Source organism: Vicia villosa, linkage group LG1 (genome assembly GCF_029867415.1).
Source record: "Vicia villosa cultivar HV-30 ecotype Madison, WI linkage group LG1, Vvil1.0, whole genome shotgun sequence".
Classification (NCBI taxonomy): Eukaryota; Viridiplantae; Streptophyta; class Magnoliopsida; order Fabales; family Fabaceae; genus Vicia; species Vicia villosa.
Window position 1 is genome coordinate 94449987 of NC_081180.1, and position 27260 is coordinate 94477246.

Here is a 27260-nt window from a genome sequence, read left to right on the forward strand (position 1 = left end):
GATCGTCGCCAAATTTTGTGGGTAGGTTCGCAACACCTAGAGCTAACTTTTGACCGTTGGGATCTTCAAAATAAGGTCTGAGTTGTGAGATATGATCATCGCACTGTAGCTGCATATTTGGGAAAATTTCCAGCTTTTGATTCTGATTAAAAGAGGCAATGTTTGGGAGCTAAGGCTAGATGGCTTCGACCGGTAGAATTGTAGAATGGACTCCGAATACAATGTAAGGGGTGGGGTTCTAACTCTATAACCGGACTCATGATGAATGATATGTGGGGGTTAAATTCGTAGGAAATGATTCCTGATTAATTGTTGTGATTCTGTCGTGTTGATTCGATGAAACTAGTTGTTGTTGTGGTGATAATTGTTGTTGTTTTATGCGAAGTTGAAGGATGTTTCAGTGACGATATATACCTCTATTTATTAGTATAGCGACGATATAGGCTTATGCCTTGTGACTATGATGTTGTTTGTTGTGTGTGTTTGTTGCATTCATATACATATGCATTTTTGGCGACGGCCTGGATTGGCAAATTAGTGACGAAGGCTTATGCCTTGATGCCTCTGTTTAATTGGCAATTGGAGATGGGGGCTGAAGCCCTGGGTACCACATGCATGTGCAATTGTAGAGTCTCATTGTATGTGGCATGAGTGTGATTTAATTGTGATGTGATGTGACTTGAGTTGTTGTTAAATTGTGATAATATGGAGTTGTAATTATACATTGTTATACTAATGACGTGTTGTGACAGGTATTGTCTGGAAGATGAGAAATAGTTGTTATAACTATTAATATGTTGTTGTTATTGATTTTTGGTAATTATAACTGTTCAGGTTAATTGTTATTATAAATGTAGTCTGAAAGCTGTAACGTGATAATTTCGTATGATTAAATTCTAATATATTGTTTATCATGCGTTTATTTATATTGGTAGATATCTCACCCTTTCTGAATGATGTTTCCCTACCATGGGAAATTGACAGGTACTCAAGATAGCGGTAGAAGTTTTGAAGTGATTTTATGAAGTCTTTAGTTGCTGTTAGTCGAGTTGGTGTCTTGCTCTGATACGTAGCACTCGGGGGGATAAAACGATTGTTTTACTTATTAATTCTTTTGCTAAATTTTTATATGGTTTTGGTTTAAATTGTAACTTAAAGTTACCGTGCAATGATGCTACGACTTGATTTGAATAGTTATGAAGTTTGTTGATTCCGCTGCGAGTTAATTATTGAATTTAAACAAAGTGATTTTTAGTAATGATTTGATTATCGTTTTAAATTTTTGTGCTATGTATCTATGAGGGAAGGTAAATAAGCCGTAACTGTTTTTGAAATGACGAATATGTGATACCTCAAATGAACTTGTTTGGAATTTATACTCTGATTTTCTGTATAATTTATCGGGTAGATTTGGGGTGTTACATTAGTGGTATCAGAGCAGGTTGGTCCGTCCGGCCAGAGTCGTTTAATTGTTGTTTATCCCTTAGTACGCGACAAGTGTGTATGACACTGTCGGTACTTGTTGCTTTCTGGTTGTTGCAGGAATTAGTTTGAGCGAAGTGGGGGAGAAGCTTTGCTTCTCGGATGTGGTTCAGTTGCAAGTTCGCAAAGAGGATTGTTGTCTTGGTGTTTCGGAAACTGAATTTCGGCGAAAGAATGTGTCTCTCGAGTTATAAAAAGTTTGGAAGTGAGGAGATATGTTAAGAGTTGTTTGGAATATGTTTAAGTTGAAGAAAAACAGGTTTTGGAGTGAAATTTTCGTAAGCAAAACGCAGGAAATTGCTGAATTTGTTGTGAAACTTCAAAAATTCATAACTGGAGTTCTGGGTATCCGATTCGAGTCCCGTTTGAAGCGTTGGAAAGCTAACGAGAAGAAATTTATTTTAAAAATAGTTCCATCAGCTTTAATAGAACTATTTTTAACAAGATGATGTTGGAAAGAGATGAAGTTTGTGGTTACGCTTGTCCTTGGGACCAGACTTGTGCGTTGGTGTTGCGCTGGACGTTAGTGTCAGAGTTGAGTGAATTGAAGGAGTAATTAAAGGGTTTGTTTAGAAGAAATTTTAAGAATTAGGTGTACCATTTGAGAAGTTTTGGAGATACCGTAAAGAGTGTCGCTGCATGGCGTCGATGTTCGCACTTTCGAATAGCGTTGGAATAGTTTACAAGTTAGTAACGATTATGTTGAAGAAGTACCGGAATGGTCGACATATGTGTAGTCGATTTGAGATGTGTTAATGGGTTGTTATGTTGGATGGTTGGACATGGAAGTGTAGTCGATGATGGTTGTATCGGATAAATTTTCGAGGACGAAAATATTCTAAGTGGGGGAGAGTTGTAACACCCGGTATTTAGTTAATTATTTAATTATATACATTCAAATTATTTCGAATTTAATTATTGAATTTGTGGAGTGTTGAGAATTGTTGACATGGGTTTTTATGATTAATTAGTCGATTAATTAATTGATTAAGTTGTAGAAATAGTATTGAAGAAATACTAGATTTATTATATGGACCTAATTAAGTGATGGTGGTAGTAAAAGGTGGGGTGTGAATGTTAGGCCCAATAGATTTAATGAAATTAAGTTAAGATAAGGATTAGGTTAATTAGAAGAGAAAAAGTCTTGGGGAATTGGTTATGGGAAGTTGTAGAGAAGAGAGAAAATAGGAGAGAAATTCATTCCCGTTTTTCTTGCAGCAGTCTCACTAAATCGAAGATCCCCAATTCGTTAACCGTTGGATCGTCGCCAAATTTTGTGGGTAGGTTCGCAACACCTAGAGCTAACTTTTGACCGTTGGGATCTTCAAAATAAGGTCTGAGTTGTGAGATATGATCATCGCACTGTAGCTGCATATTTGGGAAAATTTCCAGCTTTTGATTCTGATTAAAAGAGGCAATGTTTGGGAGCTAAGGCTAGATGGCTTCGACCGGTAGAATTGTAGAATGGACTCCGAATACAATGTAAGGGGTGGGGTTCTAACTCTATAACCGGACTCATGATGAATGATATGTGGGGGTTAAATTCGTAGGAAATGATTCCTGATTAATTGTTGTGATTCTGTCGTGTTGATTCGATGAAACTAGTTGTTGTTGTGGTGATAATTGTTGTTGTTTTATGCGAAGTTGAAGGATGTTTCAGTGACGATATATACCTCTATTTATTAGTATAGCGACGATATAGGCTTATGCCTTGTGACTATGATGTTGTTTGTTGTGTGTGTTTGTTGCATTCATATACATATGCATTTTTGGCGACGGCCTGGATTGGCAAATTAGTGACGAAGGCTTATGCCTTGATGCCTCTGTTTAATTGGCAATTGGAGATGGGGGCTGAAGCCCTGGGTACCACATGCATGTGCAATTGTAGAGTCTCATTGTATGTGGCATGAGTGTGATTTAATTGTGATGTGATGTGACTTGAGTTGTTGTTAAATTGTGATAATATGGAGTTGTAATTATACATTGTTATACTAATGACGTGTTGTGACAGGTATTGTCTGGAAGATGAGAAATAGTTGTTATAACTATTAATATGTTGTTGTTATTGATTTTTGGTAATTATAACTGTTCAGGTTAATTGTTATTATAAATGTAGTCTGAAAGCTGTAACGTGATAATTTCGTATGATTAAATTCTAATATATTGTTTATCATGCGTTTATTTATATTGGTAGATATCTCACCCTTTCTGAATGATGTTTCCCTACCATGGGAAATTGACAGGTACTCAAGATAGCGGTAGAAGTTTTGAAGTGATTTTATGAAGTCTTTAGTTGCTGTTAGTCGAGTTGGTGTCTTGCTCTGATACGTAGCACTCGGGGGGATAAAACGATTGTTTTACTTATTAATTCTTTTGCTAAATTTTTATATGGTTTTGGTTTAAATTGTAACTTAAAGTTACCGTGCAATGATGCTACGACTTGATTTGAATAGTTATGAAGTTTGTTGATTCCGCTGCGAGTTAATTATTGAATTTAAACAAAGTGATTTTTAGTAATGATTTGATTATCGTTTTAAATTTTTGTGCTATGTATCTATGAGGGAAGGTAAATAAGCCGTAACTGTTTTTGAAATGACGAATATGTGATACCTCAAATGAACTTGTTTGGAATTTATACTCTGATTTTCTGTATAATTTATCGGGTAGATTTGGGGTGTTACATATGATATGAAAATTTGGTAATTTTGAGTGAAGGTTATATGCACAAAGTTTCAATGAAAATGAAGTATAAACACTTGGTAATTTTGTGAAAGATATGGACAATTGAATTGTTTGAAATTTTTTAATGAAAGAGGTAGTTTGTCAAAGTCTGAAAAACTGAGTTTTATAGTCTCTAAGACACCCCTACAAAAGGTCTTTATCCATGGAAGGTTGTAAGGATTTATGGTGATTAGGTATGACACAAAGCTGTTGGAGAAATTAAGAATTTTTCAAAATCTGTACAGGGGAACCGGTTCCCATAAATCAGAAACCGGGTTCCCTAACCCAACGTTAAAAAAATTGAAATTTTGTATTGGGGAACCGGTTCCCAAAAGCTGGAACTCGATTCCCATCCCTTTTAGCGTAAATATAAGGTGGAAGAGGTCCTGGGGAACCGGTTCATCCAAAGTGGAACCCGGTTCCCAAGTGTGAAAAACTCAAAAAACTTGGTTTTAAAGGTTTAGAAAGGTTTTTGATGTTTTATATAGTTCATAGAAGATGTATGAATGTTTGAACACACTTGTTTATGCATTAAGAGACTTGTATGCCATGTACCTTATTTCATTATATGAATCAAGCTTTAACACTTTGAGAAATACTTGAATCTTGTTCTTTAATATACTTGATCCATTCCTTTTGCAATTGAAAGCTTGTCTTCATCAAAATAAAGTTGTAGAAGACTTGTCTTCACAACTTTCCCATTTGTAAAAGATGTTTAACATCAGTGTTGTTAGGCTTTCTCAAATACTCAGCCCCAAATACATCATTCACTCCCTGAACGAATCTTTGTAAGTACTCAATTGGAGTGCTTTCACTGATTCGAACATATTCATATACAAGGTCAGCAGGAGACCCATACGCCAACATACGAATATCATATGTACATTTCTGCAATAGTGAAAGACCCATTTTACCAGTTGCGTCGACCCTCATTTGGAAATATTCATCATGATTTCCAAGGGCATCTACAATTCAAAGAAATACATGCCTATGCATTCTGAACCTTCTTCGGAATTGAACATCTGTGTATACTAAATTTTCCGAGAAATAGTCATTGAATAATCGATTATGCCCTTCTTCACGACCTCGATCTATTGTTGTTCTTCTCTTTGGCCGAGAGGAACTTCACTAACTACATTCCTTTTTTTCCATCTTATTATAATACTTTTAATGAATATCTCGTTGATTATTGCTCATAGTAGAAGTGTCTTTCATCATGATTTGCATTATCTTTAAATTCTATCTCGTCCTCCTTACATTGTGCTAGTCTTTCCATTATCTCTAAATTCTCTCATTCATTTGCCTTACCCTTCCTTTCTGCTGTTTTTTATCCCATTGGACGATCCATTGGTGATGATGAGTTAAACTCATAACTTGAAGGTGTATCTGGGTTCCCGATGATGTCCCACTAGCAGAAGTCTTTGTTATTTTTGAAGAACTTCCAATTGATTCTCCCATCCATTAAGGTTCTTCTTTTAACAATCGCCATGCGTACTCAAGATTGAATGTCGTACCTTGATCCTGAGCAAAAAAAAGCATGTGCAGCGGCCATGATATCGTTCTCCGATGTCCCACTTTTATTTCCATTAACAACTTGTTTGTAACACCCTACAAATTTTTTAACCAATCCATTTATACGATGTCATCGACATTTTAATTGTCCTCCTAACTTTTCCCGCTCTTGCCCACGATATTGGTTATAATTGGCAGCGGTTCTTAACCAAAAACTCTCTGCCTTTTGATCAACTTCCACAATTGGATCCTTTGAAACATTGAGCCATAATTGGATAAGTTGTATATCCCCATCCCTTGTAAATTGCTCTCGAGATTTTTTTTTAACGACAACCATTTCTTCTTTTTCAGTACCAACTTAAGTAGAAAATGGTGGAACTTTAGTAGAAAATTCCTTACTATTAGAATTCATTTCAGGTCTAAGATACATATTTGGATTGTTTGGTGACGGAAAAAATATGGCGGAGTTTGTTGGTACTTATGGAATTTGAGAATTTTGATGATTAGGATTTTGATAATTTTGTATGTAATTGAACATAGCTTGTTGATAATGAAAATGATTAGGATCCATTTGGCCTAAACAATTGTAATTTGAAATAAAAAAGTGAAATTTGGGTTAAATATTTTGTCAAAAGAAGGCTAATGAAAAGAAATTGTTGAAAAAAAAATAAAAATTTATGAATAAAATGATGAAATTATGAGAGAGAAATTTGAAATTGAAGAGAAAATAAAAGTGAGAAAAAATTGTGTTGGTAAAATTTTTCCTAAAAACTATATTTATAATTAAAAAAATAAGTTGAAAAAAAACAAATAGTTGTTGAACGGCTAGTTTTAATATTTTAATATAAAAAAATTGATGAAGTGTCGTTGCATATTTTTAATCCGTTGAACAGTTGTAGCAATGCTTTGGTCAAAAAGTTTGCTACCACGCTGGCGAACCATGATGAAAAAACTCCGCTGGAGGTGATATAAGAGAATCCACATCCATACCACACAATTTGATGGTGTTAATGGACTCCACCCAAAATAATATATTATTTCACATTTCTCAATTACTTAAACCACCAAACTATATTTTTCAAATATCCATACCACTCATCTAAAATTTTAAAATGAGTCTCACTAAATTTACAATATATTCCAAATTAATATATTTTATATTAATATATAAATATATAATTTAAACAAATTAATTCAACTATATCAAAATGTATTAAAAAGGAAACAACATGTATTAAAAATAAATTAAAATATCCAAAAATAAATAAATAAATAAATAAATAAAGGCAAAATAAAAATACATTATACAAACTAATAGTAGAAAATATACTAAATATGCCGAAAATATACTGAACACTTTTGAAGTTAAGTATGTAAGTTTTAAAAAAATTATACAAGTATATATAGAAAAAAATGACCGTTTGAGAATAGAGTTGTTACATTGTAAAGCTACACTGATAATTTAAAAAATGACCGTTTGAAAATTATACAAATTTTTACCGCTGAAGAATAAAATTATAATACTGAATGTTGCAAAATAAAACTATTATATTTTATTAACTATTACATTTATTGTTATAGATTAGTTTTTTTATTCATATATTGTGTTTCAATATTGCTTATGTCGCCATATTACCACGGTACCCTGCAAGACCATCTTTAAAAAATAAAGCCACCGATAAATTATTCAAGATTAGAATTTATTGACATAATTTTCTTGAATTTGGTGAAGTACTCATCGATGTGGGTGCTCTAAATTACTTAGAAGATGATATTTCTTGTTTATCATCGGATAAGTTGTTCAAACTCTACTTTTGGTTATATTTCCGTGGTTTCCAATTTCTTGCATAATAAGAAATGATGATATGATATCTGTTTATGTTTGTTATGCACATTTTCTCAAACTCTTTGCTTGACCTTCGTTAAGTTAAGGTTGTATATTGGTAAGAGAAAGTAACATATTTGGTATAGCTATTTCCTTTATGTTTATGTATTTGTACCACATAAATTGCACAAATAGCCACATATATATGATTGATAATATAACTCATAGACACACATTCTGGTGTACCATATGAACTTAGAATTCTTATGAGTGTTTTTTTTGTCTTATGTTCAGCTCGAAGAAGATCGGATAGTGCTCTGTTAAAAATATTTATTTGGTGTTGCTAGTACTAATGCCATGGATCCCTTTAACAATAATATATTATTAGACCGGCCCAAAAACTTAGTTAACCCAACAACCTGAGCAAATCATTTGGATCAACCCACAACCTGACTAGACCCAAATTGTTTAAATCGATTTACACAATCAACCGGGAGTTGAGGTGGATGATATTTTTGAACCAGAATCCGCCCAACCTATTATGTTGTCCACCCCTATGCGTAGGTAATGTCTTCACATGATTTTGATGATGATAATTTTTTCAATGACTTTTTTATGATGACATGTGAGCAAGAAAGAATAAATCACAAGTCTCATCAATCAAAAAGATAAAATATTTCGAGTTCAAGTTGAAAGTGCTAAATTCTAAATAGAGTTGAATTGCACAATCAAAGGAAGAGAAGATGTGAACTTATGAAATCAAAAAGATAAAATATTTCAATTTCAAACCGGAGGGATCACCGGTCTGGTCTGATTGCTGGACAAGGTATGATATTGAACCGGTGAGAATCGGCCAAAACCGGTCAAAGCCGGAAAAAACTGGTGAACCGGTAGTTTTAGAAAACCGGTGGTTAAAATGCATGCTCTTTTTTCCCGCACAAATCGACGTTATTTTCATGATTTTTTTTTAAATATAACTAAAATATAATATAATTAGACTTTATTCAAACCTTATTTGGAACAACTTTTTTCCTGCTTGCAATTATACCTAATTTAAAATTTATTTAAATTTACATTTTGTATTATTTTGTCGTGAGCATGATTATACTTAGAATTTCAATGTAAAGAATAAACATGTGAAATTATAAAATTATAAAATTTTGTGAGTGTTTTGATATTTTTTAGAGACTAAATCATCTGGTTCGATCAATTTAATAAATATATAGTATTGCAATAGAGACCAGTTTATTCAACCGAGTTACCCGTTTTAATCTTATTTAGTCATGCGGTTCAACCAGTGACCTAGAGGTTAAACCAATGAACCAGTGACCCAGTACCCTAACCAGTTTGATGACCGGTCCGATTTTTAAAACACCAAGTATTTTCATTTATTTCCATGTGTCAAACATGCAAATGAGACCATTTGTTATAAATAAAGATTAGCCTCTAGAATAGAAATTTCATTTATTTCGAAAATACTAGTTCATAAGATGCTAATACATACTCTCAAAATTTACAATCTTCAAAACAATGAGGATAATTTATGTCACTCAATTTTAATTCAAGCAATATTTTTATACTAGTTCTTGGTCATTTTCCTTTTATGTAGTTGCACTTCACTAGTAGTAGTCGTAATTCTATTTGAACAATCCATCAGTATCAAATATTTGGAACAAAAAATATGTTAACTTAAAATCAAAAAGATTTAACTCGAATCTAAATTGCTCGTCGAGTCTGAGTCTATTTGTTGATAAATTTCTTTTGCAGTCTTTTAGAATTTCGTATTAATGACTAAAACTGTACAAACAAACATGCGTATTCAATCATTTCAATAATTGAATTGAATTGCTCTCCATACTCAAAATTCTTTAAAACAATTATAGTACTAGTAGTTGATTTGTCATGAACCAGTATATGATCTTGTTCTTCTACTTATCTCTTTCTCTAGCTCTTCTAGTCCTCCTACTTCTTCAACTTCCTGCACATATTTTGTCACCCGGTTTGTTATTAGCAATCACAAAAACCATCCAAATTTGGCTACAATAACATGATAATGCAATGGATTAACAACTCATTGGATGCCGTTATCTCTCGAAGTGTCGTGTGATGGGACACACCACTGGAATCCAGACGAAATTGAAAAAACTCTACTTCTAAGGCAATGTGTGTCACATCTCCAACTTATAAGATAAAAGAAACATGGCCAAAAGAACGGTATGGTGAATAATCGTACTATAGAAGAAAACGATTATGATGAAGAGAACCAAACCAATCCATCTCATATGAATATGATGAAGGAAATGGTGATTAAGAAAAGATGTTTTAAACTACCTTACATGTCCTAAGATTCACCAAAGTCTGCCAAACAAAGATGTGGTCGCTGCTTCGGTTCCTCGTCTTACCTCAGCCACAAAGGATTCTGTGACTCTAATTGGTGCTATAAGTCAAGTGCTCTCTATGTATCTAATCTATTACGTTTTTTTTTTTTTACTGTTCCAAAGTATTCCTAAGGCTTATGAGATGAATTATCAAGTCGCTGGTATTTTTTTTTTCAATTCTAAAATAGTTAAACGAACATCTGAAAAAGCCTAGGAAAATCGAATACGAATATGGCTGACCTTTGGGCCTAAAAAGAGCCCGTATGGCACCCCTTTGAATTTGTCCGAATGATGGAGCTGCAAACAAACAAAATCAAAGTCAGAAATCAGATCCTATAATCAGCACTATTCAAGCAATGATTAATATTAAAACAACAGTTAATTAGTAATTAATTATTACTTGGTGAGCAGCAGCAACTCTTGTAAAGTAAGGCACATTAGCAATAGGACCCACAGGGAATCTCTTATGAACCAATCCATCATGGACAAACATGTAAGCAATCCCAAACACTGTAATCCCAAGACCCTACTCCAAAGATAAGGATGTCATTTTCTCTAAACAGATCCTAATGAAACCGTTAATTAAGGGATTAAAAAAGTAAGATAAACTTACTGCACCAAAACAGAGTCCAGGAACCAATCCCTTGTTGAAAAAACCGTATGAGAGAAGAGCAATTGCAGGAACAGCGTTAATTATTGCAAAAACATCATTAAGCTCAAATGGACCTTCTCTTGGTCGATGATGTGACTGCAAAAATTCAAATTCATCTTTGATTCAATACTATTAATTAGATACTATCATACCAGTACTAATGCACAGATATGTGTTTGGGCGAGTGCGAGAGTAGTACTAAAATGAGTAAAGTGAAACATGGCATGTGAAACTAGAGAGAAAAGGGGGAGACTAGACCTCATGCATGTGCCACAAGGAAGCATGCCATAGAACCTCATGAGCCCATCTTGCCCAAAACTCCATACCTACCTGAAAAATCAAACATACCCAATTGAAAATCAACATCAAAAAATGCACAATTTAGTTTTTAATTGCTGAATTGAAGAAGAATCCAGACTTACAGCAGCACCCACTGAGAGTGCAAATGTGCCAAACATTTCAGACCAAGGAACTTCTCCACTACCCTATTCAAAAACCAATGTTAAAATGAATGTTTTAATTGAAAGTAAATTAGAAAAAGTCATCATTATCATCATCTAAGTTTGAGGAATTTATGTACCTCCATTTGCCATGAAAATCTATAATAAACTGCTAAGATTGCCATAGAGGTAACACCAAAGCTAGACATTACAGCGGCAACAAGGTAAGTGGACCTTTGTGACTTCTTTCTTGCCATTTTTTGTGATACTGACAATTGACGCAATTGAGGGTTGGGTTTATTATTGGAAAGTTCTGTTTTTTCTTCTGCGTTGATTTGGGTTGTGTGTTTTGGATCCTCCATTATAACACAAACGGTAAAGGGCGTTATTCTTGATCTTCTTTGGGTTTTAAGGAGTGTTTTATGACGAAAGCTTGTTAAGGGGGTGAAGAATATTGTTGAGGTTGTTTTAGAGGAAGAGCTTGAGGTTTGGAGGATGTTGTAGGGCTTTAAGGTTGTGGCAGTGGAAAGTTCTGCCGCCATGGAGATGAAAGGTTAGACTAGGAAAATGAGAGAGAGAGAGAGAGAGAGAGAGAGAGAGAGAGACCAATGGGATGGATTGGATGAATATAAACCACAAGTTTGTGGAGTGTGAGTGCTGAGTGTGAAACAACAAAAGAATGAAATGAAATAGAAGAAGTGGAGTGATGGTCGGTATATTTCAAATACAAAAACTACATAGAAACTAGTGGAAAATTAAAGATATTTTAAAATAAGAAACTATTTTAAAACTCTAAATTTGATGAAAATAATAAATAAAAGAAAGTGATAAATAATTCAAACCATGAAATTTTAATGTGTTTTATGACATGCCATTTATTTCATCACATTTCATGAATTCAAATAAAATTTTATGCAATGATTTATTCGAATTAATTTATATAAAAAGATAATAAATTAATAAAAATAAATTACTATAAGTTTGTGAGAAAATGTCAAACTCAATTACTGATCTGTTATTGGATCTATGAAATGAGAATATGTAACTACAAAGAATTATAGATAGTAGATCATAGCTTCTGATGTATGTGATGGAGAGAAGGTTAATCTGCAAAGTTAACACTTCAACGCTTAAGTCAATATATGAACGAGAAGAGTGACTGAAAATTGGATTTGAAATTGTGTACTTAAAATTGAAATTATAAGTACAACAATCTATTATCTGTTAGGCGTGTAATGCGAAGATCCGTTTGATGAATCTGAGATTTGGATCACCTGTATTCGTGTGTACGGTAGCTCTCATGTACTACGAAGGTTCTACACGAATTGTAATTCTTTCGGAGTGGTCGGTGGAGGACCATTATAAATTATAATCTTCTCTGAACACTTTCCCCCAAACCCGTTTTTTGCATGGCGGTGCAAGGATTTGCCACATCTGCCTGGGCTGTCGGTCGTTCCTTCAACTACTCTAAAATGTCGAGGGGACACGTTATGGTTCCTTGAGAATTTGCGCCTTTAATGTGTCTTATGCTTCAAATGTCTTTTCGAAGGTACTCTAATAATGACCATTGGAAACCGAAACACTTAAGTGTTATATGTAAGTGATTTGAAACGTTAATAGGATTTAGGCTTAATTGCAATTTTGGTCCCTCTATTATCATTTTTTTGGGTTTTGGTCCCCCTATTTTAAAATCCGGAATTTTAGTCCCTTTATTTTAGTTTTTTGAGGATTTTGGTTCTCTTGCAAATTCGAAGGCAATTTTTAATAAAATGAAACTCAAATTGATGACATATTCAACATAAATCTTAAATAAAATTAGTTTTTTTGAACAGTTCATTGTTGAACTGACACTGACACATCATCAACGTGAGTGTCATTTCATTTAAAATTGCCTTTGAATTTGCAGGGGGACCAAAATCCTCAAAAAACTAAAATATAGGGACTAAAATTCCGGATTTTAAAATAGAGGGACCAAAACCCAAAAAAATGGATAATATGGGGACCAAAATTGCAATTAAGCCTAGGATTTATTATGTCATCTCATAATTTTTGAAGAGTTGGTTTCTTATTCTTTGGAGTGCCTCTCCCATTTCACTACTATCTCTCTTCCTTTGACATTTTTCTTCCATGCATTTGGAAAACATCGTATACATCATGAGTCAAAATTTAAAGGAGGTTTTAGACCTTTGTAAGCGGATTTTGTTTATTCTTCTACTGTTTCTATATTTTTCCGAGAAGGTAATCTCGATGAGGCCTTTCTTGATGTTGGTCCACCTTCAGATTAGGGCGTCTTGACCCCAGGTGACGATGAAAGAATCTGCATCGAGTATGGAGATTGTGCCACCCCTTTCTACGAGTGCATTTTTTTCGATCACGGGTTTTCAACTACCCTTCAATTGGCTTCTATATGGAAGTTCTTACACACCTGATGGTTTCTCCGTTGCGGCTTAATCTTGCAAGTTGGGCGTACGTAAAAGTCTATCAGTACTGGTGCCAATATTTGAATGGGAACCTTTTCATGACCTTTTCTTTCATTTCTTCAAAGCCTATTGTGGCCCGGTGACTCAGGCACATGGTTTTGGTTTAATTTATCTGATGTCGATTATTCGTGGCTTTGGGGCTTTTTTAGAGAACTTGAATCATTTTGAGGACTGATTCTTCCATGATACCCCTATTTTTCTAGAAGATCATGCAGAGTTTTGTGTTGTTAGAGATGGAGCGGGGGTTAAAATGTTTCCCAAGTACATGAATGAGAGTCATTTCCCGATGGGAAATGGGTTCATTTACAAAGGGGAAGACCTATCCCAAGAAGAGTTGTATTTAAAAAATCGGTTAGTGAGCTTTTTCAAAGATATATTATATACCGGGGTGTTACTCCTTGGGATGAAACCCCCCCGAAAACGCTTGAAACGCCTCATCAACACCCGCTTACTGATGGATGTCCGCACAAGAGAAGAAAGGAAGATTATTTTTTGTAAGTATTGAAAGCTCATGGCCTTTCGGCCTTTAACTTCCTTAATCTCGGTGTTTTTATTTTGTTATTGATTGTGTGTATATTCAATAAAGGATAAGGAAGTGCTCTGTCTTTTACGGTGGGGAATCAAGCCAGGAAGAAATGTAACAAGTTCTTCCACCACTCTAGGGCCTTACAAGAATGTTGTTGCTTCAACTACTCCTCTGTGTCCGATGCTTGTATAAGGTACTATGATCCTCATGCCGCTGACGGGGTTAGACCCCCGCGCTGCTAAGCAACACCAGGTTCCTCCTTCGGAGGATGAGTGTTTATATTTAGCCAATTTGTCCTGGCATACTTTGGAGGAAGAACTAACGACTCTAGCATGGTACACTCGGTGAGCATCTACTAATTTTCCCCCCTGGTGGAACTAGTCGCTGGAATGCTCTTTGGTTTGACCAGCAATGGGGAAAGAAGCATCAACTGGAGGAAAATGTCCATATATTAAAGCTCCAACGAGATACATACCTGAAAGAAATACAATCAACTTCCACTTCTCTTACTAGGATAAGTGATGTTTTACACCCTTTTAATCTCCCCGACTCTCTTGTCGACTAGGTGACTCGTTTGGCGAGGGTTATAGTGAGGAAGGACAAATCTCTCGCTTCTTCTCGGGCTACTTTGACATCTCCTTAGGCGTCTCTTTTGGTGACTCAAAGAGATCTAGAGTCTCTGTGTATTGAGAATACTTCTTTGATTTAATGCTTAACTAATTGTTCTGTGTAACACCCTTCTAAACCCCGCGGCATTTTTTAATAATTAATCAGAGTAAAAACATATGCACAAGGGTGCCATAATTATTCAAAATAATTAAATCAACTAAGGTCAAAGTCATGCTTCATTAGGAAACGGTTCACCAAAACATAATCATGTTTATCACAGCGGAATACTAAACATCATCAAATACAACCAAATAAAATCGTAATTCAACACCAAAAAATGGATAATTTCATAAAAACTCTATAACTATTGTTCCCCAGTGTTACAGATCAGAGCATGACCGACACGACCCAACGTAAACGGATAAACTCTACGAGTCATCCTCACCAAGCACTAATGCCGCTACTCCTCTATCTGAAAATGACAACATGTAAGGGTGAGTCTCATTCTCAATTAGTAAATATTATGCAATTCATAAGCAACAAGCATCATAATATACCGTTCACCCAATTATACATATTCAGATTCACATCCATTATTAATTCACACAATAATAGATTACAACACACACTACAGAAATCCATACAATCATGTTATGACAGAATGCATATGACACAACTGACACTATGCATGTGGTACCAATAAACCGTGGAATCAATCCACCTAACCGATCTACGCCTCATCGAGATACGGCCCACCGACACAATTTCCACACAATGGGAAATATGTCCACCAACGATCCGAACATCACCGGGATCCAACATCAATGCATATGAATGAATGAAACACATATAACATACTTAAAACACACCGAATCACGATGAACAACTCATATCATCACCACATCCCCGAATAAGTATGTACATGTTTTCAACATCATTCAAATAGTCATGCATTCATCACAATCATAATAATAATCACAATCAATTCATCATCACATCAATTACATTGTTACACCTATCTCATATGCACACAATGTCAATTTTCATCAAGTAATTAAATCAAGCTTTATAGAAATAAAGTCGGCCACTGCCTACATTCATCATTCATCATATAAAACATTTAATTACTTGCACAACGCCCAAAACGGCACTAAAAACGGACCTACAGTTTGAAAGTTACGCATTTTTAAAGAAATGTTTCGTCACTAACAGCACGCGGCGCCAACCAGGTTTGCGGCGCGGAACGAGAAAAAGTTACGCCTTCGCGGTGCCAACTGTCATACCCCAAAATTTGCCCTCATATAATCGCAAGTGTCATTTTATTTTGATTAAGTGACATAGCACATCTGGTAAGAATTTGCGGGTAAAAGGTACAAAAGCGAGAGTTCCCGGGTTCGAAGCTCACTACTAACATTTTTTTATTTTTACTTAATTCTAACTTTTTATTCAAAAAATTCACAAAAAATTTGTTTTCTGTATATTTAAATGTTATTTTCGTATTTATTATCTAAACTTTTTAAAATATTATTTTTTAATTTTTAATTTTTATTCATAAAAAATAAAATCAAAAGATCATAAAAATAAGAAAAAATATTAACAACCTTTTATTCTTACTTTTCCGGCAAGGTTAGAATCAATGTATTTTCTAATTTAATTCTTCTATTTCTAGCAAGAATCAAATTAGATTAAATTTTGATTTTAATTTTATTGATTCCAAATTATATATTCCATTATTAGTAGACCTAATTTTCATGTATAAATAGGAACAACTAACCCTATTTTTGGAGGACTTCACGTACAAAACTCTCCACCTCTTTCTAAATTCACAGCAAAAACTTTTTCTTATTCACCTTGCTCCAATAGTTCTTCACCTCTCTACATGTTTTTTTTTATAAACCAATAGCCTCCTCTAATCTAATTCAATAATTTTCTATACATAACAATCTCCTCTTTAACTTTCTCCACCAACAAGTTTCAACAACAAACACAATACATCTCGCATCAGTCATCACCCTCGCTTAAACAGCACCGGATTCGACATTTTTTGATAACATGCGATTAGTCTGTTTTTGCAGGGAATTTCAGATGAAGGTTCAAAAGAAGAAGAACAAATTGAAAGTCTAATACTCTCTCCGAACGATACCACCGCACAGACTACACCTCCGCCCCTACGCTCACCATCAGTCCACGCTTACCGACATCAAATCGCAACTCAGCAGCATCCAACCACGCCACAGAGCGACAACGGCGAACAACTTCATCGCAACCGCAGCACCGACTCAGCTTCAGACGCACTTTCAACTCCCTTTCGTCACCGGCATCAACATCACATCCTCAAGGTACAGAGACGCTGCCGCCAGCAACCATCACTCACCTCCGCCGCGAGACAATCAGAACCGACTCAAAAGACAGCAAGTCGACGGTGCCAAACCTCCATCGTCATCATCGATCACCACCAATCATCACTCGCCGATTGCAACAGTCCGTTCAACGCGAGTAAACGCAGCATCAACTTCAAATCGGACTCCGCTTCATCAACGAGACAGTTCCTCTCCGACTCGGGATTTAGATCGAAACTGGGAATGTCCTCCGCGTGAAGCCCACCTCGCCATTACCTCGAGTTTCCGACGCTTTCTAACATCCTCCGCTCCGTCGTTGAACCGCACAACCACCATTTCCGGCCAGGTATGCACCTTTCTCGCTTTTGATTATTGTTTGAGAGAAGCTTTGGGGATCGAAAACAACCGGGATGCATATGGTTTTTTTGTTGTTGTTTTGTTGGTACTGAAAGAAGGGTATCAAGAGAGGAAGAGAGATATCGTTTAACCCTCTGAATGAATTCTAATTTATGTGTGTTTTGTTTTTTTTTAATTAAAAATGGATGCCACATGTTTTATTCGCACTGGTTTATTTGTTGGTTTGAAAAAGTCAAAATGAGTTTAATATATGCAGTAATTATTTAACATTTGGCTCATTCTTTGAACCAGCAGAGAAAATACATATACATATACTATTAATGTTATTTTCTAATCATATGTTGTATGTAAAATCATAACAATTTCTAACCTCCCATTTTATTCATTTTGTTTGTTTAGAATTTAATCTCTTTATTAATTTTGTTAATTCTCTTTTAATTGTTCATTTTACGTTTGTTCATTTTTAATTTCTAATTAGATAATATAGAAAAATACAAAATAAATGTGTAATTAAACTTTCTTTGTCGTATTAAAATAAAAAACAAATTTATGTAGAATTTATTTATTTTTATTTTCTCTCATATATTAAAAGAATACAAAAAAAAAGTGTTTCACTTAAGTTTGTTAGAAGCTAATTTGAATTCTTAGATTTTTCCGTCAATTTTAATTAACTTTTTTACTAACACCTTCTTGTTTTTGCGAGGTACTACCATCGTGAGCATTTGATTGTTTTGTAGAATTCGTAGCTTGTGCATGCTTCAGAGTTCCTCCGACTGCAAACCATATCAGATCAAATCAAAAGCTAAGTCCTATTTCGTATTTATTTTAAATAATCATTCTATTTTGTTTTTATCAAATCAGGGTTAAATTTAATTGCCATTGAACTAGCCATACACTCACTGCTTTCTTTTCCTTTGTCAATTCTCCAATGGTCAGGGTCAATGCTTCTCATGCTCAAGGCAAAACTCTGCCCATCAACCTTCATTAATCGAAGCTAAAGGTTCGTCGAGTTGCCAAAGCTACGGATATTGGTAACCCTAAACCTTAACCTTGATATTTTTCTTCGTTTATTATTACTTATGTCAAACCCTTTTAAGGGATCCGCTGGTTTCTTATTCCCTTCCCCCACTATTATGTAACTGTTTACTGGTTGTATTGTTTGGCCTTGAAGGCACTTAAATTATATTATTATATTATTATTGTGTGGTTAGTAATGTAGGGAGTGACAAGATTAATTAATCAAACGTTAGATCACTAACAAGATAAAATATTCGAATACAACCACGTGGTTGTTGCACCCACACACCTTTAGGGTAATCCCTCTGGTTGCCTTTGTTGCCTGTTGCCTTGTTGCCTTTAAGACTACTAAATAGTCAAAGTCCCTCGATTCCGAGGATACCTAAAGCAAAACAAAATGTTGCCCTAAGTTCATTATCATCAATTCTGCCCCTCGAAGCTGCCTCGGTAAAAACATGATGATTGTCCCAATTGCTAAGGTATCCTCGCATGATGCCTAAAAAGATTAATGACTATTATATCCTTCCCTTAGACTACCTGCCCTCTTTATGGCATGGGACAGTCTTATGGCGAGCGATTGCTTGATGACCCTTTAACATCCAATTGAAAGACTTCCCGCCTTCTCATGGTGTGGATAGACCCTTTCGCCCGAAAGGCTAAAAGAACGAATTTTCAAACTTAGGGTAGGTTGTTTTTAATTGCTTGCTCAATTCAAATTCAAAATTCAAACTCTTTTTCCCACTAATTTTCAAATACTTTTCAAAAAGACTACGCTTATTTACAAGCTAAAGTTCTTATTCGAATTTCTATTCACACCCTACTTTTCAAACAATTCAATTCAAACAAAGTGAGCTAAGCAATTAAGAGCCCATGGATAACCATGGATGCAAAGGGTGCCTTACACCTTCCCTTTGTATAATTTACCCCCCGAACTCAAAATCTTTTCAAAAGGTCTTTTCCTGTTCTTTTAGCCTTTCCGATATTTGGATAAAATAAAAGTCGGTGGCGACTCATGCTCACCGCAACATTGTTGCTTATAAAAATAAAAGTCAGTTCACCGTATTACACCAACACATGGACGCGGCGCGAACTGAGCGTATCACAACTTCTTGGGATTCTGCCCAACGGTTCGCGGCGCAAACAGAGGTTCGCGGCACGACCTGGCGATTTTGCAGAATTACGGGTCTGCGATTTCACATCCTTTTCACCCAAAAACGATCCCAGACATCATATACAGGCATATAATCATCACACAGTCAATTATACATCATAAAACATCATTATTAGCCGAATAGTTCACACCATCATCATCAATTCAATCCCAATGAGAGTACTCTAACCTAACAATCCCAATATAGAATTGAACCAAACCATACATCAATCTACCTATTACCTAAGATCACATAATAGATACTAAAAGGAAGAGTCCCCCCTTACCTCGACGAATTTCTTGAATGATCTCCTTCCGGTTTCACGTTCTTGCCTCTTTCTCTTCTCTTGCTCTTTTCACGTGTTCTTCTTTTCTCCCCAAATGGTTCCTTTTTCTTATTTTATGAAAAATAAAATAAAATAAATTAACCACAACTTAGTAAAAGGCCTAACTAATTAACACCCCTCTTTTACTATCACCACACCATAAGCCCAATAGCTCTTACTCCCTCATTTTCCAATTAAATCCAATTTAAATTCTCAAATTCCAATTATTTAATTTAAATCCAAATTAAATTAATAAACTGAAATTATGGGTGTTACAACTCTCCCCCACTAAAAGAGTTTTCGTCCTCGAAAACATACCTTAGACAAAAAGTTCCGGGTAAGAGTCCTTCATCTGGCTCTCTAACTCCCATGTGACATTTCCACCGGCTGGTCCTCCCCAAACCACTTTCACCGTTGCTATATCTTTACCTCGCAACTGCTTCACTTTACGATCTTCAATCCTCATAGGTAACGTCTCTACAGTCAGATTATCTCGCACCTGTATATCATCTACCTGAATTTCATGAGACGGATCCGCAATGTATTTCCTCAACTGGGATACATGGAACACATCATGCAAATTCGCAAGTGCAGGCGGTAAAGCAACCTGATAAGCAACCTTTCCAATCTTCTTAGTAATCTTAAATTGACCAATGAAACGCGGAGTTAACTTCTTCGACTTCAAGGCTCTCCAAATACCAGTCATTGGAGTAACTCGCATGAATACATGATCTCCTTCCTTAAATTCAATATCCTTCCTTCTTCTGTCATGGTAACTCTTCTGACGACTCTGAGAAGCTCTCATCCTTTCCTGAATCATCTTGATCTTTTCTGTAGTTTGTTGCACAATCTCCGGTCCAACCAACGTATTTTCTCCAGATTCGTACCAACACAAAGGTGTTCTACATCTCCTACCATACAATGCTTCAAACGGAGCCATACCAATACTCGAATGATAACTATTGTTGTAGGTAAACTCAACCAAAGGTAAATAACTATCCCAAGCACCTCCTTTCTCTAATACACAAGCTCGTAGCAAATCCTCTAACGATTGAATCGTTCTCTCCGTCTGTCCATCTGTCTGCGGATGATAAGCAGAACTCAACCTCAACTTAGTACCTAAGGCTTCCTGCAATCCTGCCCAAAACTTAGAAGTAAATCTCGGATCTCTATCCGACACAATACTAACTGGAACACCATGCAAACTCACTATCTTCTCAACATACAACTGAGCCAACTTCTCCATCGGATAATCCATTCTTATTGGAATAAAGTGAGCAGATTTCGTCAACCGGTCTACAATAACCCAGATAGAATCACAATTCCTACTCGTTCTAGGTAACCCAGACACAAAGTCCATAGAAATTCCATCCCACTTCCAATCCGGAACAAACAACGGTTCCATCAATCCAGACGGTTTCTGATGCTCAATTTTCGACTTCTGACAAATTAGGCAAGCATAAACAAACTCAGCAATTTCCTTCTTCATTCCAGGCCACCAAAATAACTTCTTCAAATCATGATACATCTTGGTAGCACCAGGATGAATACTCAATCCACTTCGGTGTCCTTCTTCCAAAATGCTCTTTCTGATCTCAGTAACATCGGGTACACACACTCGGTCTCCAAACCTTATGACACCATTCTCGTCAATTCGGAATTCACCTCCTCGACCTTGGTTAATCAATGTCAACTTATCTACCAATCCAACGTCAGATTTCTGTCCGTTTCTAATTTCTTCAAGGATACTATTAGTTAACTTTAACATCCCCAACTTAATGCTATTAGAAGTACTTTTGCATACTAAACTCAAATCTCGGAATTGTTCAATTAAATCCAATTCTCGCACCATTAGCATAGACATATGCAATGACTTCCTGCTCAATGCATCAGCAACAACATTTGCTTTACCATGATGGTAATTCAAACCGAAATCATAGTCCTTCAAAAATTCTAACCATCTTCTCTGTCTCATATTGAGCTCTTTCTGATCGAAGAGATACTTCAGACTCTTATGATCGCTGAATACCTCAAATCGAGAACCGTAGAGATAATGTCTCCACAACTTCAACACAAACACCACATCCGCCAATTCCAAATCATGAGTCGGATAATTCTTCTCATGAATTTTCAACTGTCTTGAAGCATAGGCCACTACCTGCTTATCTTGCATTAAAACACCACCTAAACCCATCAGTGAAGCATCACAGTACACATTGAAAGACTTCGCTGGGTTAGGCAAAATTAAGATCGGAGCACTTGTCAACCTCTTCTTCAACTCTTGAAAACCTTTTTCACATTCTGAATCCCATACAAATACTTTCCCCTTTCTTGTTAACTTAGTCATTGGTAATGCCAACTTCGAAAATCCCTCAATGAACTTTCTATAGTAACCCGCCAGACCAAGAAAACTACGAATCTCTGAAGCATTCTTCGGCGTCTCCCACTGAGATACTGCTTCTACCTTCATAGGATCCACTGCGATACCGTCCTTCGTAATTACATGGCCAAGAAAACTTACTTCCTCCAACCAGAATTCACATTTAGACAATTTCGCATACAATTTCTTCTCCTTCAATAATTCCAACACCACTCTTAAATGATCTGCATGTTCTTCATCACTCTTCGAGTAAATCAGAATGTCGACAATGAACACTACCACGAACTTGTCAAGATACGGGTGAAATATCCTGTTCATATACTCCATGAAAACACCAGGTGCATTAGTAACACCAAATGGCATAACAGAATATTCATAGTGTCCATACCTCGTTCGGAATGCCGTCTTCTGAATATCTTCTGCCTTCACACGAATTTGGTGATATCCAGACCTCAGATCAATCTTGCTAAACACACAAGCTCCAACTAACTGGTCCATCAAGTCGTCAATCCTCGGCAAAGGGTATCGATTCTTGATCGTCACTTTGTTCAGTTGTCTATAATCAACACATAGCCTCATTGAACCTTCTTTCTTCTTAACTAACAGTACCGGTGCACCCCACGGTGACACTCTAGGATGAATAAACTTCTTCTCCAACAATTCTTCTAACTGTTTCTTTAGTTCAACCAATTCTGACGCTGACATGCGATACGGTGCCATCGACACAGGACTAGTTCCAGGAATCAATTCTATAGCGAACTCCACTTCTCTTTCAGGTGGCAACTCACTAACATCTTCTGGAAACACTTCCGGATACTCATTCACTACCCGTAGCTCACCAGTGCTATCGCCCCCCTTCACTTCCATCGAAGAACACAACATAAATACCACTCCTCCATCATTGACAGCTAAATTCATCTATTTGACTGACATAGTCAAATCCTCAACACTAACCTCTTCAGGGAAGATAACCGTCTTCGTAAAACAATTGATATGAACTCGATTAAATTGCAACCAGTTCATCCCCAAAATGACGTCAAGTCCTTCAAGAGGAAGGCACACTAAATCCATTCCAAACTTTCTACCAAATATGTCAACAGGACAGTTCAAACAAGCAGAAGAAGTAGTTACTGAACCCGACGCCGGAGTGTCAATAACCATACTTCCATGAATAACAGATATTTCTAATCCAAATCGTTTAACACAATCTAATGAAATGAACGAATGAATCGCTCCAGTATCTATAATAGCAACTAAAGGTGTGTCATGGATAAAACACGTACCTTTAATTAGACGGTCTTCTGGAGTAGTCTCTGACCCAGACAAGGCAAAGATTTTTCCACCAACCTGATCCTTCTTTGGTTTAGTGCAGTGCGGACTGATGTGACCTTCTTCGCCGCAATTGTAGCAAGTCACAATCTTCATCCTACAATCTGAAGCAATATGACCCGCCTTACCACACTTGAAGCATTTCTTCTCTCCACTCTTGCACTCATTCCTTCTATGCCCAGTCTCACCACAGTTGTAGCACCTAACGAGAGCACTAGAATCTCCCCCACTAGGCCTCTTCCAATCCCCAGCTCTAGGATTTCCTCTACCATATGGCTTACCTCTATCAATAGGCTTCTTACCTTTCTTGTCAACCAACTCGCGAGAGTGAGATGACTTCAGCTTAAGGTTATCCTCTTCAAAAATCCTACTACAGTCCACCAAATCGACAAATCGCCGAATTCTCTGGTACCTGATCCCCTGCTTGATCTCATCACGAAGACCATTCTCAAACTTGATGCACTTTGAGAATTCACTAGCCTCGTCATTGTTGTAGTGAACGTAGTACTTCGCCAACTCGACAAATTTCGAAGCATACTCTGGTACCGTCATATTACCCTGAGTCAGCTCCAAAAATTCAATCTCTTTCCTGCCTCGAACGTCTTCAGGAAAATACCTCCTCAGAAACTCTCTCTTGAACACAGCCCAGGAAACAGCTACACCATCAGCATCCAATTCAGCCCTGGTAGCCATCCACCAGTCATCAGCTTCTTCGGACAACATATGAGTACCATACCTCACTTTCAGGTTCTCAACACAATCGATGACTCTGAAAATCCTCTCGATCTCCTTAAGCCATTTCTGAGCACATTCAGGATCATGTGTGCCCTTGAACAACGGAGGATTGTTCCGATGGAAACTGTTCAGCTGCCTGTCAGCACCAATACCAACCCCATTGGCATTCCCTCCCAGTACACCAGCAATCATGCCCAGAGCCTCAACAATTGCATCGTCGTTTCTTCCTCCTCTTCCAGCCATTGTTCTGCTAAATATAAAACAATATTCACTAGAACAAGATGTATCGATAGTGTCAACCTTACATTATTCGCATACGAGGGATTAACTGACACTAAGACTCTGACTCAAACGACCGACTATGCTCTGATACCACTATTGTAACACCCTTCTAAACCCCGCGGCAATTTTTAATAATTAATCAGAGTAAAAACATATGCACAAGGGTGCCACAATTATTCAAAATAATTAAATCAACTAAGGTCAAAGTCATGCTTCACTAGGAAACGGTTCACCAAAACATAATCATGTTTATCACAGCGGAATACTAAACATCATCAAATACAACCAAATAGAATCGTAATTCAACACCAAAAAATGGATAATTTCATAAAAACTCTATAACTATCGTTCCCCAGTGTTACAGATCAAAGCATGACCGACACGACCCAACGTAAACGGATAAACTCTACGAGTCATCCTCACCAAGCACTAATGCCGCTACTCCTCAATCTGAAAATGACAACATGTAAGGGTGAGTCTCATTCTCAATTAGTAAATATTATGCAATTCATAAGCAACAAGCATCATAATATACCGTTCACCCAATTATACATATTCAGATTCACATCCATTATTAATTCACACAATAATAGATTACAACACACACTACAGAAATCCATACAATCATGTTATGACAGAATGCATATGACACAACTGACACTATGCATGTGGTACCAATAAACCGTGGAATCAATCCACCTAACCGATCTACGCCTCATCGAGATACGGCCCACCGACACAATTTCCACACAATGGGAAATATGTCCACCAACGATCCGAACATCACCGGGATCCAACATCAATGCATATGAATGAATGAAACACATATAACATACTTAAAACACACCGAATCACGATGAACAACTCATATCATCACCACATCCCCAAATAAGTATGTACATGTTTTCAACATCATTCAAATAGTCATGCATTCATCACAATCATAATAATAATCACAACCAATTCATCATCACATCAATTACATTGTTACACCTATCTCATATGCACACAATGTCAATTTTCATCAAGTAATTAAATCAAGATTTATAGAAATAAAGTCGGCCACTGCCTACATTCATCATTCATCATATAAAACATTTAATTACTTGCACAACGCCCAAAACGGCACTAAAAACGGACCTACAGTTTGAAAGTTACGCATTTTTAAAGAAATGTTCCGTCACTAACAGCACGCGGCGCCAACCAGGTTCGCGGCGCGGAACGAGAAAAAGTTACGCCTTCGCGGTGCCAACACATGGACGCAGCGCGACCTGAGCATATCACAACTTCTTGGGATTCTGCCCAACGGTTCGCGGCGCAAACAAAGGTTCACGGCGCGACCTGGCGATTTTGCAGAATTACGGGTCTGCGATTTCACATCCTTTTCACCCAAAAACGATCCCAGACATCATATACAGGCATATAATCATCACACGGTCAATTATACACCATAAAACATCATTATTAGCCAAATAGTTCACACATTCATCATCAATTCAATCCCAATGAGAGTACTCTAACCTAACAATCCCAATATAGAATTGAACCAAACCATACATCAATCTACCTATTACCTAAGATCACATAATAGATACTAAAAGGAAGAGTCCCCCCTTACCTCGATGAATTTCTTGAATGCTCTCCTTCCAGTTTCACGTTCTTGCCTCTTTCTCTTCTCTTGCTATTTTCACGTGTTCTTCTTTTCTCCCCAAATGGTTCCTTTTTCTTATTTTATGAAAAATAAAATAAAATAAATTAACCACAACTTAGTAAAAGGCCTAACTAATTAGCACCCCTCTTTTACTATCACCACACCATAAGCCCAATAGCTCTTACTCCCTCATTTTCCAATTAAATCCAATTTAAATTCTCAAATTCCAATTATTTAATTTAAATCCAAATTAAATTAATAAACTGAAATTATGGGTGTTACATTATGCTGCTAGCATTGAGGTTGTTTTAGAGTCTTTTGAGAACTCCTTACAACAGGTGGAGCATTTTCATCATCATCAGCTTGTTTTGAGAGAGCAGATTTATTCGAATCAGATGCTCAAAGATAGGAAGGTTGTTTCTCTGCTAGGGTAGCCTCCCATTGATTTTTTGTCACATCCTGTGTGTAAAGTTTATTTGTAATGAAGAAGTAGATGTTTTGTTATTTTGACTCGTTTGAGGTATGTTTGCATGATCCTGAGTGGGGAGCTCTGGATTCCGTGCGAACTTACGAGGTATTCCCTTAAAGTTTGTGGATGTTTCTAGGGCCATTTATGGCCAAAGGTCGGTTCCCCTTCCCCTGCTCAGGTGAAAACCCGATCTGAGGTCGACATGTAGCCAACCCACCATGGCCTCCGGAGTGGCTAGTTCCCAGAGGGGGTGGATCATTATTTCTGTTTTTAGTGTTTTTTCCATTTTCTTTGTGTATGTGTTTTAGGTTGTGGGAAATTGATTGTTGTAGTCGCATGTGCGTGGTGTTTGCGCATCACCCTAGGTCTTTATGTGTACTTTATGATGTGGGGAATTAATTGTTCTAGTCGCACGCGTGTGGCGTTTGCGATAACACTCATGAGTCTCTTTGTTGGGGTCTCAATTCCTTTGATCGTGCCCCGGACTTGTCATTACCTTACACAACCAAAAAGAAATTAATATTTGAGAACTTGCAACATTTCATTAATATTTGTTAATTGATCCTACATTTAAAGAAGATGATTATACATACATATCAT

At 36.4% G+C, this 27260-nt stretch overlaps 1 protein-coding gene across 1 annotated transcript; it reads right to left on the reverse strand.

Annotated features, from left to right (window-relative positions):
* Nucleotides 1-9206: 9206 nt before the first annotated feature.
* Nucleotides 9207-11692, reverse strand: LOC131612688 (beta-carotene hydroxylase 2, chloroplastic-like). Its single transcript, XM_058884455.1, has 7 exons — nucleotides 11151-11692; nucleotides 10993-11055; nucleotides 10829-10900; nucleotides 10532-10666; nucleotides 10319-10444; nucleotides 10159-10215; nucleotides 9207-9518 (listed from the first exon to the last, which is right to left on the reverse strand). Exons 1-7 carry the CDS (start codon nucleotides 11550-11552, stop codon nucleotides 9441-9443), a joined length of 933 nt encoding a protein of 310 aa, XP_058740438.1. The 5' UTR covers nucleotides 11553-11692; the 3' UTR covers nucleotides 9207-9440.
* Nucleotides 11693-27260: the final 15568 nt, after the last annotated feature.

Excerpts from the sequence above, each read along its gene's own strand:
- LOC131612688 (XM_058884455.1), bottom strand. The coding sequence starts at position 11,552 with ATGGCGGCAGAACTTTCCACTGCCACAACCTTAAAGCCCTACAACATC. Across the intron at positions 10,667-10,828 it reads CCTTGTGGCACATGCATGAG|TCACATCATCGACCAAGAGA; the intron begins GTCTAGTCTCCC and ends GAATTTTTGCAG. Across the intron at positions 10,445-10,531 it reads CTGGACTCTGTTTTGGTGCA|GGTCTTGGGATTACAGTGTT; the intron begins GTAAGTTTATCT and ends TCTTTGGAGTAG.